Source organism: Notamacropus eugenii, chromosome 5 (assembly GCF_028372415.1).
Source record: "Notamacropus eugenii isolate mMacEug1 chromosome 5, mMacEug1.pri_v2, whole genome shotgun sequence".
NCBI classification, from domain to species: domain Eukaryota; kingdom Metazoa; phylum Chordata; class Mammalia; order Diprotodontia; family Macropodidae; genus Notamacropus; species Notamacropus eugenii.
Window position 1 is genome coordinate 444,467,362 of NC_092876.1, and position 15,120 is coordinate 444,482,481.

The 15,120-nt window shown below is 38.4% G+C and overlaps 1 protein-coding gene across 7 annotated transcripts in view; it reads left to right on the forward strand.

Annotated features, from left to right (window-relative positions):
• TAB3 (TGF-beta activated kinase 1 (MAP3K7) binding protein 3) overlaps nt 1-13,144 on the forward strand; it is a 76,434-nt gene extending 63,290 nt beyond the window's left edge. For 4 of the 7 annotated variants that reach the window (XM_072615199.1, XM_072615202.1, XM_072615200.1 and 1 more), the window contains exons 7-9: nt 814-927; nt 2,981-3,082; nt 7,280-11,602. In XM_072615199.1, coding sequence (XP_072471300.1) covers nt 814-927; nt 2,981-3,082; nt 7,280-7,428 — 365 coding nt within the window. In that variant the 3' untranslated portion in view covers nt 7,429-11,602. Of the gene's footprint in view, nt 1-813; nt 928-2,980; nt 3,083-7,279; nt 11,603-12,650 lie in introns of those variants that run through there. The other 3 variants (XM_072615204.1, XM_072615205.1, XM_072615203.1) reach the window with 3 other exon arrangements.
• The last annotated feature ends 1,976 nt before the right edge of the window (nt 13,145-15,120 follow it).

Sequence of the window (15,120 nt, forward strand, 5' to 3'; positions counted from 1 at the left end):
AGCTGTCCAGGTAAGAAGCAGTTGTTTATTCTTTTAAGAAACAGTTTCTTAAAATTTGATTCTTATTGTTGGTGCCAGTTCAGTGAATATTTATTTAGTCCCTCACGTCCAAGACGTTGTGCTCGGTGCTGGGGATACCAAGGCAGAATGGAATAGTCCTTGCCGTCAAGGATCTTACATCCTACTGGATCAGTCAGTTTAATTTTGGAATATTCTTTCAGTTTCTTATTTTGTATCTTTTTCCCTTGAGGCTTTATATTCATTCAACATATATCAAGTACTTTGAAGAACCAAGTACTTTCATTTAGCATCTGTTTGAGTACTTCCTGTAGAAGCCAGGCAGTCTGCTGGGCTCATGAAGGATTCCAGAGGCTTGGCCCCAGGGTTCTAGGCACAGTGAGGGGAAGCGAAGACATACACGTAAATAACTAGATGAAGGTATGGTGTGATGAACACTCTTGGTAGGAGGGCTGTAAGAATTCAGAAAAGAGTGAGCTGTCACTTAGGAGAAATTCATGGAGAAAGTGACGTTTGACCCAGACCTTAAAGACTGAATAGACTTCAAAACTCGAGTCTGCAGATGCAAGGCATGCTGGCAAACAGTGGCCTGAGGGTAGGACATGGGAAGGGGCGCTTTGGGAGGTGTAGATTGAGAACAGGTAATTCAGGACTTTTAATATGGTGAGCTGCTCCTTTCCTTTACTCTGCACCTCCTGATCCTTTGTCGTCTCCTATTGTCTCCTCCTTTAATCTGGTTCTTTTGAAGAGATGCTCCTTTACAATGTTTGGTTTGTTTTTTTTTTCTCCCCCCAGTGGAAGGAGAGAGCAAAGAAGGTCAGATTGGGAAAAGGTTCCTCCCTGCTTCAAAGGAGGCGAGAACAGAAGGAGGGCCAGAAAGAATCACAGATAAGCAGGACAGCTTTGAAAGTTACATATTGAATTTATTATATGCTTTAAAAGAGAGGCAAGCTTTATATAGCAGAAATTAATAATTTCATAGATGATATTGTCTTGTTATACAATGTACATAAAACGCTTATTTTATTTGAAGTTAAGATCAAAAAATAGGGAAAACATGAAGTGACTTTTTTCCTCTCCAAGGTCATACCTTTTACTTGTGATTTTGACCCTATCACTGTTCATCTTTTCTGGCATATTGTCCCCATAATTGTCCCCATAATTGTCCCATTTCTAATTTTTAATCTTTTCCCATTTATTGACTCCTTCCCTGATTTTATACATAAAGATCTTTTTCCTTTTCTTTTCCTTTTCTTCTTTTGAACTTTTTTGGGAAATAAACCTAATAGCAGTATTGCTGGGTCCAAGGTTTTACATGGTTTGATAGCCCTTTCGGCCAGGTTCTAAATTGCACCCCCAGAATGGTGGTTTCTCTTCACACTTCGCCAACACTGCATTAGTGCCCCAGTTTTACCTCATTCTTTTCAACATTTCTCATTTTTCTTTTCTGTCACATTAGCTAACTTGATAGGTGTCATATGGTACTTCAGAAGTGTTTTAATTTGCATTTGTCTGATCAGTAGTTTTATATGACTATAGATAGCTTTGATTTCTTCATCTGAAAACTTCCTCTTCATATCCTTTGACCCTTTTATCAGTCAGGGAATTACTTGTATTCTTATAAATTTGACTCAGCTCTTATATATTTGAGAAAAGAAGCATTTATCAGAGAAACTTGCTATAAAATCTCCCTTCCCCCCCATTTTTACTTTCCTTCTAATCTTGTCTTCATTAGTTTTATTTGTGCGAAACCCATTTTAATTTAGTGTAATCAAAGTTATTCATTTTATGTCCTGAATACTCTCTTTTTCTTGTTTGGTCACAAATTATTCCCCTTTTCCATAGATCTGACAGGTAAACCATTCTGTGCTCTCCTGATTTGTATATGGTATCATCTTTTACGCCTGAATCATGTATCTGTACTTACCTCGGCATGCGGTTTGAGATGTTCATCTGTACCTAGTTCATGCCAAGCTGCTTTCCAATTTCACCACAGTTTTTGCCAGATAGTGAGTTCTCTTTCTGAAGGCTTTGATCAAACACAGGGTCACTGGAGTAGTTTACTGCCACGTTGTTCTTACTGTCCTTCAGTCACGTCCATGGTTTCTGACTCTTCGTGACCCCATTTGGGGTTTCCTTGGCAAAGACACTGGAGCACTTAGCCATTTCCTTCTTCCACTCATTTTACAGATGAGGAAATTGAGGTAAATATGGTTAAGTGATTTTCCCAGGGTCACGTAGCTAGGAAGTGATTGAGGCCAGAGTTGAACTCAGGACGATGAGTCCTCCTGACACCATCCATTGAGCCACCTGGCTGCTCACTGTGTGTTGTGTTCCTGGTCTGTTCCACTACTCCACTGCTCTGTTTTTGGTCCATGCCATGTTGTTTTGGTGATTACTGTTGTACTGCTGAGCCACCTTCCTTTGCATTTCTTCATTGATTCCCTTGATATTCTTGACGTTTTTGTTTTTCCAGATGAATTTTTCAATTTTTTTCTAACTGTATAAAATAATTTTTTGATAGTTTGATTGGTGTGGTACTGAACAAGTAAATTAATTTAGGTAGATAAGCCTTAATATTATACTTGCTGATCTTCCTGCTGATGTTGTCTCTTTCCTCACATCTACCTTGCCCAATCCTTGGCTTCCTTTCAGACTCTCCCAAGTACTATTTCCTGAACTGTAAAAGGCCTCCCTCTGTAAGAGGATCTCCCCACTTGTCTGTACTTTTCATTTCTGAATGTATTATCTCCTGAAGGGAGGGACTTCTGCTCTGTCTTTGTACTCCTGACGCTGAACTCAGTGCTTGGTGCATGATGGGCCTAAGTACTTGTTGATTGACTAGAGAAGTAGAACTAACGTGTATAAAGAAATCAGAGAATAGTTTAGTGCTAGATGGTTGTTCTAGAGTTTAGCCCTCGAGGTCACGCCCTGTTCTGGGGTTCTTGTTCGTTTTGTTCAGAGTCTTCAGACCCCTGTGCAACAGAGAGAAAAGCCAGAAGAATCAGTGTGACCTCCAGGGTACAGCTGGATCCCCTTGATTCCCAGGCCACTGCTGCCGATGGTAAGTATCTTCATACAAATTATCGCCATATAAAATTTCATGAAAAGGATGTCTCCAGGCTGAACTTTTTAAGTTTGGCTGTATAAAAGTGTAATCTACTTTGAAATACCATAGCTTCATGAAAGTGAGCTACTCTAGCTTTCCTTTAAATAGATATAGATAACTTTATGTGTGGATGTTTTCTGTTTTCACTTTGGTTTGTGTTGAAGTGTTCATACTCTGTGCGTGTGCTTCTCCAATGCCCTTGCACATCTGGACGTTACCCTGGATTTTCCAGGGTGGCCCCAGGGGAGCGTCAGCTGTGGCAGGTTTATGTCAAGGCTATAAGGAAAGTTATTGCATAGGATGTGTCATCATCTCTTCTCACATTGCGCATGAGAGGAATGAACACAAAGGCTGCCTTGGAGTAATTACAACTGACGTGCTGCAGAGGATGAGAGATAGGGGAACTCTAGGACAGATTCATCAAAGTTCTCCAGAGCAGGCAGGCTTGTACATTGTCATTTGTGGTGATAGTATGGTTGGATAAGATGGCTCAGGACTTAGAAACCAGTGAAGCTAGAGGGTGGCAATCTATTTGGAAACCTTGGGGAAAAAGCTGGAGGACCCTGCACCCAGCAAGTGCCAGACAGTATCAATAATTGAATTATTTTTTAATCAGATGTCCATAGGCTTTTGGACAATTGGCTAGGTAGAAACAGTGAACGTCAGAGTGGAGGACAGACAAGTCCTGGGAAGATTGGAGTAAGTTAGAGATTTCCTAGGGGCAGTTCTCTGTTCACAATACCAAAATAGTAAAAATCAAAGTTCCAAACATGCAGACAACTCAGCAAAGACAAGAAGAATGTAAATGAAAGATTTTGAAAAAGGTAATTATGACTGAAAAAACAACACCAACTCATTCATCATTACATCAGATGCTCATATCACTCACCACCTCTTTCCACACCAGGGCAGTCCTGTAACTCTTAAAGCTACTCTGGTTTCATGCCTTAGTGGCGTCTCAGTGTAACCCACCATAAGGTGATTTGAGGCTCAGGAATCACATCGTTCTTTAAGCAAGAAATGGGATAGCTGTGGAACCATATGGAACTCTGGGGCCAAGAGTGAAGAGGGAAAGAGACCAGAAATACAGCATTAATTAAAGTTAACAAATACAGCAAAAGAAGAAATAGGAAGCCAGTAGATGGAGTGACAAAAAGAGGTCTCAGATCATCTCTAGGCACCATTCTAAGGGATACTCTCACAACTTGCCTCCAGTTCTTAACCTAGGACTGAAGAAAGGACAGTAGAGTCCAAAAGAATGGGACTAGTAAACATGGAGAAGAAGCTCAATTTGTGGTGTCTCCCTGAAGTAATGTACCAGCTAGAGACCTTCCTCTTTGAGGAAAACATTGGTCTGAAGAATAAGCAACAAGGACAAGAGAAGGGGCATCACTCCATGAACACTAAGTGACTTTCAGTTGCCTTTAGGAGCAACTGTTATTTCATTTTTGTCTTATCCTTTTAAATTTTATGTCTTTGTGTAGGTTTTATGATGTGCCTAATAATTAGTACAGTAGCATATATGTATAATTTATAAATACTTTCACTCATACCGAGGGGCGCTAAAATTTATTTATGCACAGTCAAAAATTTGGAGACCACTACCACAATAAAAATCTGCCATAAAGAGAAATTGAGACTCAGAGTTCTGAGCATGATCAGTTTATTAGCAAGGCTAGCAATTGCCAATGAATGAGATCCAAGGCTCTTCATTAACCAGGGATGCACCTAATAGCTCCTTTCTGGGTAGTAAGTTACATAGACAATATATAACTACCAGACTACCAGAAATAATCCAGCGATGTATAGTATGTCAATTAAGACTGTAATTGGTCTAACACAGAGATGGTGGGTATGCTTACATTTGGCTTGACTCAGAGAGAGGATTTCCAGGACCCATGGTGATGGGAGAAAAAGTAGATTTGACTTAAGTCCTCAGGAAAGTCTCGTGGTAGGCAAACATCCTACGACCAGATTGACTCACATCCCTCTATGGTCAGCAGAAGCTCACAGATCATGAATCTTTGTGGTCAGGCAGGGACCCATAAGAACAGGGAAGTTAAACTCTTACAGATTCTACCACTAAGGCCTGTACAGTCGAGTCCAAATCTGACTCATAAGGAGTAACACACTGATGAGGTATAATTCCCAGTCGATAATAAATACAAAGTAAAGTGGGCTATCAGTTTCAGAATTTGATGTGTCGCTTGGAAGGGCAGCGACTTTGACTGATCTGTAAATATTTATGTTTCGGGCGGATGGACAGAGCTGGGAGCTGACCTGAACAGGAAGAAGAAAACAAACTGCTCTTCACCTTCCTACCCCAGCAGTCTGTAGATGGGCCTCAATCCATCATCCTGTCAATCAGCGTTGTTAAGTTCTTACTCTTCAAGTTCAAAGAATAATACTATCCCGATTCTCAAGGATGAGAATCCTTGTGTTAGCGTGCATGTAATCAATGCAGACAAGGTAAAGGTAGGAAGAAGGGGCATTAGCAGTTGGGGATATCAGGAAGGATAATGGAGAAGATGCTTTTGAACTGCATCTTAAAGGAAGAGAAGGGGTTCTGTGAGGTGGAGGTAGACAGAAGGAGTGTTGGCCTCTGCAGAGGCACAAAGACGGGAGATAGAGAGAATTACAGGAATAGAGAAGCATAGAGGAGAAGACAGATGTGGCTGTATTTCAGAGTACAAGCAGAGGACAGTCAGTGAGCAAGAATTTATTGTGTCTGTGATGTGCCTAGCACTGTGCTAAGATCTGATGATATAAAGGGTCCAGGTTGTGAAGAGCTTTGAAAACCAAACAGAATTTTACATTTGATCCTGGAGGTAATAGGGAGCCACTAGAACCTATTGAATAATGAAGTGATCAGACTTGATTTTTAGTAAAATCACTTTGGCAGCTGGGTGGAGGATGGACTGTTGTGGTAGTCCAGGCATGAAGTGTGGGGCCTGCACCAGGAGGGAAAGAACACAGAATGTGATTTTGGTGTTTCCTGTTGCAATTTGAGCTGTCAGACTGGAGCATATAATAGTGCTTTGCCATCTATAGAGTGTTTTCATCATACATTTTAATGTATGTAAGGCAGTTGGAAAGGTACAAGCTATGAAATAGATTCCTACAAATAGAATGTTGTTCTGCTCGGACACCTGGGTTCAAGTACTACCTCTGAGGATCACTAGCTCTTCAGGCAAATCACTTGTCTTCTCTGGACCTTAGAGTTTGTGTATCTGTAAAACAAGGGGGTTAGACTTGGTGACTTCTGACTGCCATTCTCTTTCTAGATCTGAGATCCTTTTTTAGTTGAGCTTAAGAAGTTTGTGGGAAAGATTGTTTAATTAGTTTTACCTTCTTTTTATAGCTTTTTATAGCTTAGGAAACTGCAACTCTAGGGACATATGATGTAACCAAGTTTCAAGTTTCACTATTAATTTACAGCTAGAGCAAGGTTCCTACTCTTCTGATCCTGATACAGGTCTCCTCCATCCATAATATCTCTTATGAACCTGCTGCTGTACTAGGTTCTGCAAGAGGTCTAGGAAAACCTGTGTACTTGCCTTGTGCTTAAGGATTTTGCAATCGTAGTGAAGACAAGCCTTACTTGGACTTTGACACATGCAGAATTTACTTGCATCAAACTATGCATTAAGCATAGAAATCAGATGTTTAATTTTGTGGAGTGGACCCTGTGCTTTATTGAAGCTTAAAACTGAGGAAAATCAGTGTGGGAAAAGAAATTCTACCTGGGGATAGATATTTTTAGAATTAGAGATGCTGTGGAATGTTTATTCCATTATTTCTCCCACTTTGATCAGGATTCTCAGCTATCAAAGATAATCTGAAGTATCCACTCATGTCCATCAAATTAGCAAAGATAGCAAAATATGGGCAAAATTTAACATTAAGGAAGAACTTGAAATAATTGTTTCGCTAACAGTACATTTTGAAAGTGTTCACTTACATCTCCTAATGAGGGGGTAAAAGTGGTTTTAGAAAAGTGAAAATAGGTATGCACCAATTCTTAGCTTTCTTTTTCCTTCCCTAAAAATCTACCACATAAATGCCCTGTGCCTCCATGGGTGCATCGGTGCCAGCACAGCAGTGTTTGTTGTAACCAGGACAAGGTCCATTCTCTTGCTTTTCCTTCTCCAGAACATCCAAACAGCTCCAAACAGACTTCAAGGACCCAACCACAAGATGAAGACTTTGAGGGGGCTCCCTGGAATTGTGAGAGTTGCACCTTTCTGAACCATCCAGCATTAAATCGCTGTGAGCAGTGTGAGATGCCGCGGTACACTTGAATTAAGAAGAGACTGTTGAGACTGAGAGTGAAATTCTGAGCACCCACAGTGGAAAAGGAAACCTGGCGACTCCTTCAGACCATCTGACCAGAGTTTTCCTTTCCAATTTCCCAAGGGGAAGGAGATTTGAAATAGTATCCACTTGTCTGCCACACTAAAGGAAAAATATGAGGGGGATGTTTTTCTTTCTTAACCACATTGTGTGCTATGTTGAAGGGATACTTGAAACCAGGAAAGGATTCACTCCTCAAAGAATGTATCCAGGAAAGCCAAGAGCTACTCCTGTTTAATCCCTCTGGCTATATTTACTGCTCAGTGGCCCTTATTTCTTAAACTTAGAACTTTGAGTCACAGTGCATACTGTTACAGTTATCCAGACAAACTGTGACATGCTGGCCCAGACTCACCTGATCACAGCGTGCTGGAGAAGAACGCTTCCCTTCTCTGCCAGATTGTGTCCTGCTGAAAAAGAAGTCAGGAAAAGGCAACCAGATTATTTTATGTGCAGAGTAATCAGAGGGTGTTTGTAATTGCTGCTTTTTTCAGGGGTAATTTCATTCTCTCCACACACACACACACACACACACACACACACACACACACACCACACACCACACACACCACACACCACAAACACACACACACACACACACATATACACACAGTTGTCAGGACATAGGCATGAGCCTTATTTTACTGAAGGTACAATCAGAGGTGGTAAAATCCTTTTTTACTTGTACAGCATTCATTAGGCTGTATCAACACTGGTAACTAACAGAGACCTAATTATGCCACATAATGGATAAAAAAAAATTACTGCATGCTTTTATTAGGCTGCTGTGTTTTTACAGCTAACGAGTCCTCATAAAGTCTGCCTTTATATGTGACACTCATCAGACTGTGCTTGCTAATAGTACAGTGAATGGATGCCAGATGCAGACCAGTTCAGATTCCATTTGGAATACTGAGCTCAGCTGTGGCTGTGTATGAGAAGTGTTGACACCCTGTGACTTAGCTTCCAATTTTGTGAAGAATTCATGATGTTTACAGCACAGACCGTGCTTTGTGCCACAATCCTGATTTAGCCGATATATAATCAAATATTCGCTATAAAGGTTTATTTGCACATTGTTAATAAACCAGCGTGTTGGAAATTGCACATGGCTAATCTTGCCAAGTTGTCTGTTGCATTTTGGAGAAATATAGGGACAGAGGGCTGGTCAGGAAATGTTATTAGTAGAATGATGAATACAGAGGATTTTTAAACTAAATCCACCTGGTGTACCTGTGGAGTTGGCATCCTTCATTCAGAGGTAAAATGAATCATTCATGTCATCTAAATAGCTATATTAAAGCACTCCATATTTATGAAACTACAACTTTAGAGTGTGGGTAAATGAATGTAAGGCAAAGATCACGTGATAGACTAAGATATCACTACTGAGGGAACATTAGGTATAAGGGATTTTATTATTTCACTTGGTTAGTGAAATTTAAAGAAGAAATATTTTCTCTCCCACTGATGCCATTTTCCTACTTTGCTTAGAATAGGATTCTGCAATATTTTCTTGTATTGATGACTCAAGACAGCAGTGAAGTTAGCAGGTCTGCCGTTACTAAAGAGACACCAGTTGTGCTACTCTTATTAGAAAATTGGTCGCTGGCAGATCTTGAACAGCAAGCTGCACTAATAAACAATAAAACCAAAGGCATCGGAGCTCTTAATCATTTTCTGCCAATAACTCAATCAGAGTCCATCAAAGTTCTAATGATTTCACACTCCAGTACAACTTCACTGGCATTCTTCTCGTATGTGGAAGAATACCTAAAACACATCAGTTTGTCTCCCACAATAAGCATGTTAGCATGTAACTGCAGAATCACACTGACTAAAAACATCTCTACCACAACTATGGCAAAACTGTGAAAACAGTGGTGAGAAAGCAGATGAGCTTAAAAACATGATTGATGACACTTCTTCACAAAGTTCTCTAACACTGGTATCTGTTAATCTTGTGTTTTCAGCAGTCATGTGCCAGTTCTGTTGTTTCTGTACACCAATGCCTTTGCCTTCCTATGGTTTCACATCTGTTTGTTGATGGTCAGCCCTTTTTAATAATAATATTTTAGGGGGAAAATATTGCTTGGTGTCACCTCAGCTAAAAACTACCAATAATGTATGCTGGCATTCTGGAGTGGCAGCCATCAAATTGACCTTTGTCAGTTATTCAGCTGAGAATGGAAATAGCATGTTGAAAAATATTTTGATATTTTATTAAGACCCTATAAAACTGGCTTTTAGAAAATTCTGCATGAAATGCATCAAAATAAATAAGTTACCATACAGTAGATGCATGGTTTCTGGTACTTGATGATCTTTCTAGTCAATCATAGGTTTCACCTGCCAGGGGAAATGAAAAAAAGATGTCCTTGGATAGTAAACTTAGAGTGGATATAAAAGAAATAGTAAGAGGTTAATTATAAGGAGATTCTGTGTATGCTAATTTTTTGGCTGTGCAAAAGATATACCAGTTTAGATTGTCATTATTTTTTTAAAAAGGGAAACTTTGCCACTGATAGACTAGATATGCTTAAATATTTAGTGTATAAAGAATGTGTGCCTGTGTCCAATTTAATTAAAGTCACCAAAATTTAAGTGGGCAATGCCTTTGAAACTTAAAATCTGGTAATATTGGCGTAGACAGACAATGGCATATAATTGAAAATTACATTAACTCCAATCTAGCCTGGGAGATAGTGTGCTGATGCTACTTTGGTCAGTAAGTGTACTTCTGGTTTCTAATAACAGCATTTATGTTAACATGCTCCTAGGTTGATACAGATGGTAATGTACACAGTAGGACAAACTTTTATGACATTATTTCACTTTACTGATAAACTCTTTTTAAAGTTATATTTAACTATATTAAGTTATGGAATAATTCTCTAAAATTTTAATTGAGAATAGGAGAGCCAAAGTCCTTCCAAGCACCCTAAAATGCATTGAATTGATAGTTAACTCTGTCTGGTGGAAGAGTTAGAGGGCTGGGGAGGGCAAGGAGGGACTGGTTGATAAAGAAAGCTGAAGAAAATACATTTGTAAAACAGTAGTCTTAGAGCAGCAGATTAATGATGGTAGGGAGAGGAGCGGTGCTATGACGTTTGTGTATTTTCCCACAAAATGGTGTGAGGAGCAGTGTAGTATTTTTAAAGAGCTGGTCTCAATCTTAGTAGTTTTTGATTACGATAAGAAAGAAATCAATGTCTCAGTAAACTTTGTTATTGCTTGATGTCACAGTCTTTCTGTGGCAAGAGTTATGTATAGGATTTTGAAAGCAAATCATGAATTCTTTTTGAAATGACTATAAATGAGGAAAGCAAAAAGGTAAAAATTATGTTTAAATGTACAGAAAAATTGACCTTAAAAAAAAAAAAAGTGGTTCACCCTGGAATGTGAAAATGTCGTTTCCTAGTTAAAGGTTCAGTTATTTTAGTTTTACCAGTGTTAAGAAATGACTTCGTGCCACAATGATTGTGTGTCACACACACACACACACACACAAACACACACACAACACACACACAATTATGTATCTGTAGAAAACCAGAAGTAAAAAAGTGTACTTTGCAAAACCAGAATAATTGGGCACTGACTGTTGCATCACTACTGTATCTTATGGAAAGATTAAATAGTATTTTCCTATTTTTAATTTTGATGGCATTTTCCACATTCACCAGAGGTACATTTTCAGTATTATTTACATCCTCAGACAATTCATACACGTAGACTTTGCATGACTTGAGCCTTCAAAGGTCAATGGGATTATGAAATGAGTTAATTTTGATTTTTCAAAGCCATGGAAAGTTTTTTTTAAAAGCTGAGCATTTCTAAATTTTTATTTATAATGATATCAGTAATGTACCTAATCCATATTTCCCTATTGTAACAGGATTGATCACAGATTTTTTTTTCATTAAAAAAGCAAGAGCTTAATAAATCTTGTAAATATGGTGTCTCTATTTTAGATTTCTGTGTACGCTGTGAATGAAATTATTTTGAGATGAAATTGTACAAAGGCATTAAAAGGCTATGCATGCATCGTACCTCCAACCAGTACATATTCGAGGAGTCGCAGATTCCTGCAAAATAAATTAATAAACTAAGAAAACACTACATTCTGCATCTCTTTCTGTGGAGTTGAATATGACTAAGTGTAAATTATTTTTGGCTTCAGGATCTATATTTTTATTCTGAAGAGCACGCTAACCCACTAATATACTCTTCTGTTATACTTTTTAATTGCAAAAGAAAAAAATATCAACACAACTCAGTATATTTTAAGTTCATTGCTTTTTTAAAAAAATCTAGTAAGCATATAAAAATAAATCTGCATGCCAGTAGAAAGTTTATGTGAATCAGAGCACAACATATGTATTTCTATGAAGCCTTTTATTCTATATTTAACGTTTATTATATAATATATAAAAGTATGAAGATTTTTTCTGTTGTGTTAAGAGATAATTCAAGTGTTTTTAATTAATTCTGAAAAGCAATGTAGCTACACTAGGCCAATCCTTAGCCTGCTTTTACCAGGCTTTGTTTGGGAGTAGTTGAACATATATTTATTTGAAATGTTGAACTTTGGTATAAGTGAGGATGTAGGAATGAAATACAGATGAGACTCAGTACAAAGTTCTTTCTCCATTTTTATCCACTCAGAATTAACCGTATTAATCCTTATTGATTTTGAATCAGAAAATGTATAATTGCATAACTATGGTTTTTTGCTAATGGTTCTTGGAATGTTTTGTAGTTCTTGAAAAACTTAGGTCACCATTAAAATCAGGTAATCTATTTGTAATCTCCGCATACCTTCAGGTTATTTTATTTTCATGAGTGGCCAAATCAGTCTTTGACTAAGGTTTAAGGGGAATTAGAAAACTCTATGGTTATTTCTTCAGATAGTTTAAATCAGATTCTCTGATTTAATATGTTTGTAGCCTAATTGTACAAATTAGAGGAAAGAATAATGGGGAAAACTCAAATTGGATTTCTTTTTACAATATGGCTTTTCAGTGTGGGTTTTTTGGGGAGACGGGTGTTCACACTAAATGAAAATTATATTTTGTTGCCTAAGCATGTATAGTTTAGAGGTGACTTTGGTGCAGTCAATTTACAGTGGAAATAAAGCTAATTTTGAATTTGAAATTTTTTTTCACAGAAAATCCATGAAGAACATAATGGACAAGTATAAGCATGAATTCAACATTAACATTTGTTGGTGGTGGTGCTAATATTTCTAGACTAGTTATGTTTTCACTCATATTAATAGCTGGTATTTATATAGTGCCTTAAAGTTTAGATCACATTTTACAAATATCTCATTTGATCTTCACTACAACCCTGGGAAGTAAATGCTGTTATACCCATTTTACAGATGAGGAAATAAGTCTGAAAGGTTAAATGACTTGTGCAGAATCTCTCAGTCTTTGAGGCAGGATTCATCCTCAGATCTTCCCAAGTCCAAATCCAACAACTATGTCAAAATGCCTTTACATCATACATGCCTTTACAACAAGTGTTGGCGGTTGGATTTGAACTCAGGTTGTCAAGGACTCCAGATCTAGTAGTCTTACCCATTGTGTCACCTAACTATTCTACCTAGTCTATTTGTGAGTGTGGTTACTATGAGAATAAACCAAAAGAAATGACAAATAACAGTATAGACAGTATATGTATTACTCTGATAATCACTCTATGGAATACATGCAGAGTGCAAACACACATACATGTATTTCCGGTCAAGAAAGCTGCAGAAGTGGAGGCGGGCACTTCAGTTCACTAGGCTGAATACTGATTAAAGAATACAATAACAAATTGCAGTATGTGACTACTAATGCAGAAGAACCAGTAAAATGTCCCTAGACATTAGGAAAGGAGATCGCTAGCAAAGCTGGCTTCAGCACAAGAGACCAGTCTGGCACCTACCTAGCATAACCAGAGACACATTTAGTCTGAGACCCTGTGTTGGAAAGCAAGATCAGAGGCTTCCAATGAGAAGGCCCTGGGATGGTCAAGTACCACAATTGATACATTGAGAGCCACTAGAAACAGACTGACTGGGTAACCCCAGGGCTTCTAGGTAGTGAGATGCCCTAGGAGTTCCCTAAATATTCAGAACTCAATTTAAAAAATACGGGGGTACCCAACTTAACTTGGAAGTCTCAGGTTGAGACTGAGCAGGATTACCACCCCAACCGAAAACATATAGGGAGAAGGAACTGACCCTGAACAAAGCTTCAATTCAGGAACACAAGCTGGAAAGTTGAATAAAGAGTTATAGGGAATTATTATAGATCCAGAGATGCCCCCAAGAATCATACCTACGAGAGTAATGTCACAGTAACCACAAGCATAGACTCAAAGATTAAAGTGGATTTTCAAGGACTGTATTCTATAGGAGAAATGAAGCAAGGGATAAGTAAAATATCTAGAGGAAAGAACTGGAAGAATAAATAGCTTAGGAGAGAAAGGATAAACCTTAGCCAGATAATGTATGTATGCCTTGAAAACTAGAATCAAGTGATCCAACAAAACAAATATTGGAACTAAAATAAGATGAAAGAGCATGTACTCTTTCTGTCAAAAACAGACCTTGAGTACAGGTCAAAGAAATATAAGAATCACTGGACTTGACCTAATGTAACCAAAACAGTGGAGTAGAGGCAGCATGCAAGCCAAACTGTTTTTTCATTTTCCTTCAAGCAACTTTAAAGTAATGCTTCAAACTAATTCTGGAAATTCTGGAGCAGGATAGTCAACAAGAACTCACAGTGAGACTTAATTCCAGCCCAAAACAACTTAGTTTGGAAAGACAGATTTGTAACACTGGTTGCAACATCAGTTGTAGGTCTTGGAAGCGGCAGCAGCAGTTGCAGGACAAGTCACCAAAACAATGAGGAAATTGGACTACTAGTTATAAAAAGACTACAAGAAATTCTTGTCACCCTGGGTGCAGGACCAGATGCTATTGAGCAGTTCTATTTCTTGTTACCTGAGTAGCAGTTCCAGTGTGAAGAGGAGTCCTTGTGGTCACAAGGGAGTAGGAGTCCTGGTCACAGAACAAAGAGAGAGCAGAAGCCCTAGTTCCAGGGTGAGACAAGTACTAGTGCCTACTGTTGGAAGGAAAGAGGGCTCCTGCCTGGTTAAGGACCAAAGTGCAGACCAGGAGAAGAATGACCAAATCTTTCCCTGGGTCATACCTCCTTGAATGTACCAAAAATGTATAGATCTGCAAAACTAGCTATGAAAACAGAAGAGTGAAAAAGCCAGAAGCATGGGGCAGTGACACTTCCCACCTCTAGGAAGAGAGCCCAGCTGTAACATGAAGTTCAAAGTCAATAAGTTGAAAAAATGAATGCAAGAACAAAAAGAATCTGACCACAAAAAGTTAATATGGTGATAGGGAAGTTCAAGGCAAACTCAGAAGTAGAGAATGATGTGAAACTATCTGCAAGCAAATAAAAATTTTTCAAAGAAAAATGCAGATTGGACACAAGCTCAACAAGAATTCCTAGAAGTAAAGAAAGTTTTTTTTTTTAAGAGCAGAAACAAGATTTTTAAAAATCAAATAAGATGGGTAGAGGAAAACATGGGGAAATAAACCAGAGCAATGCAAGAATGAAGCAAAG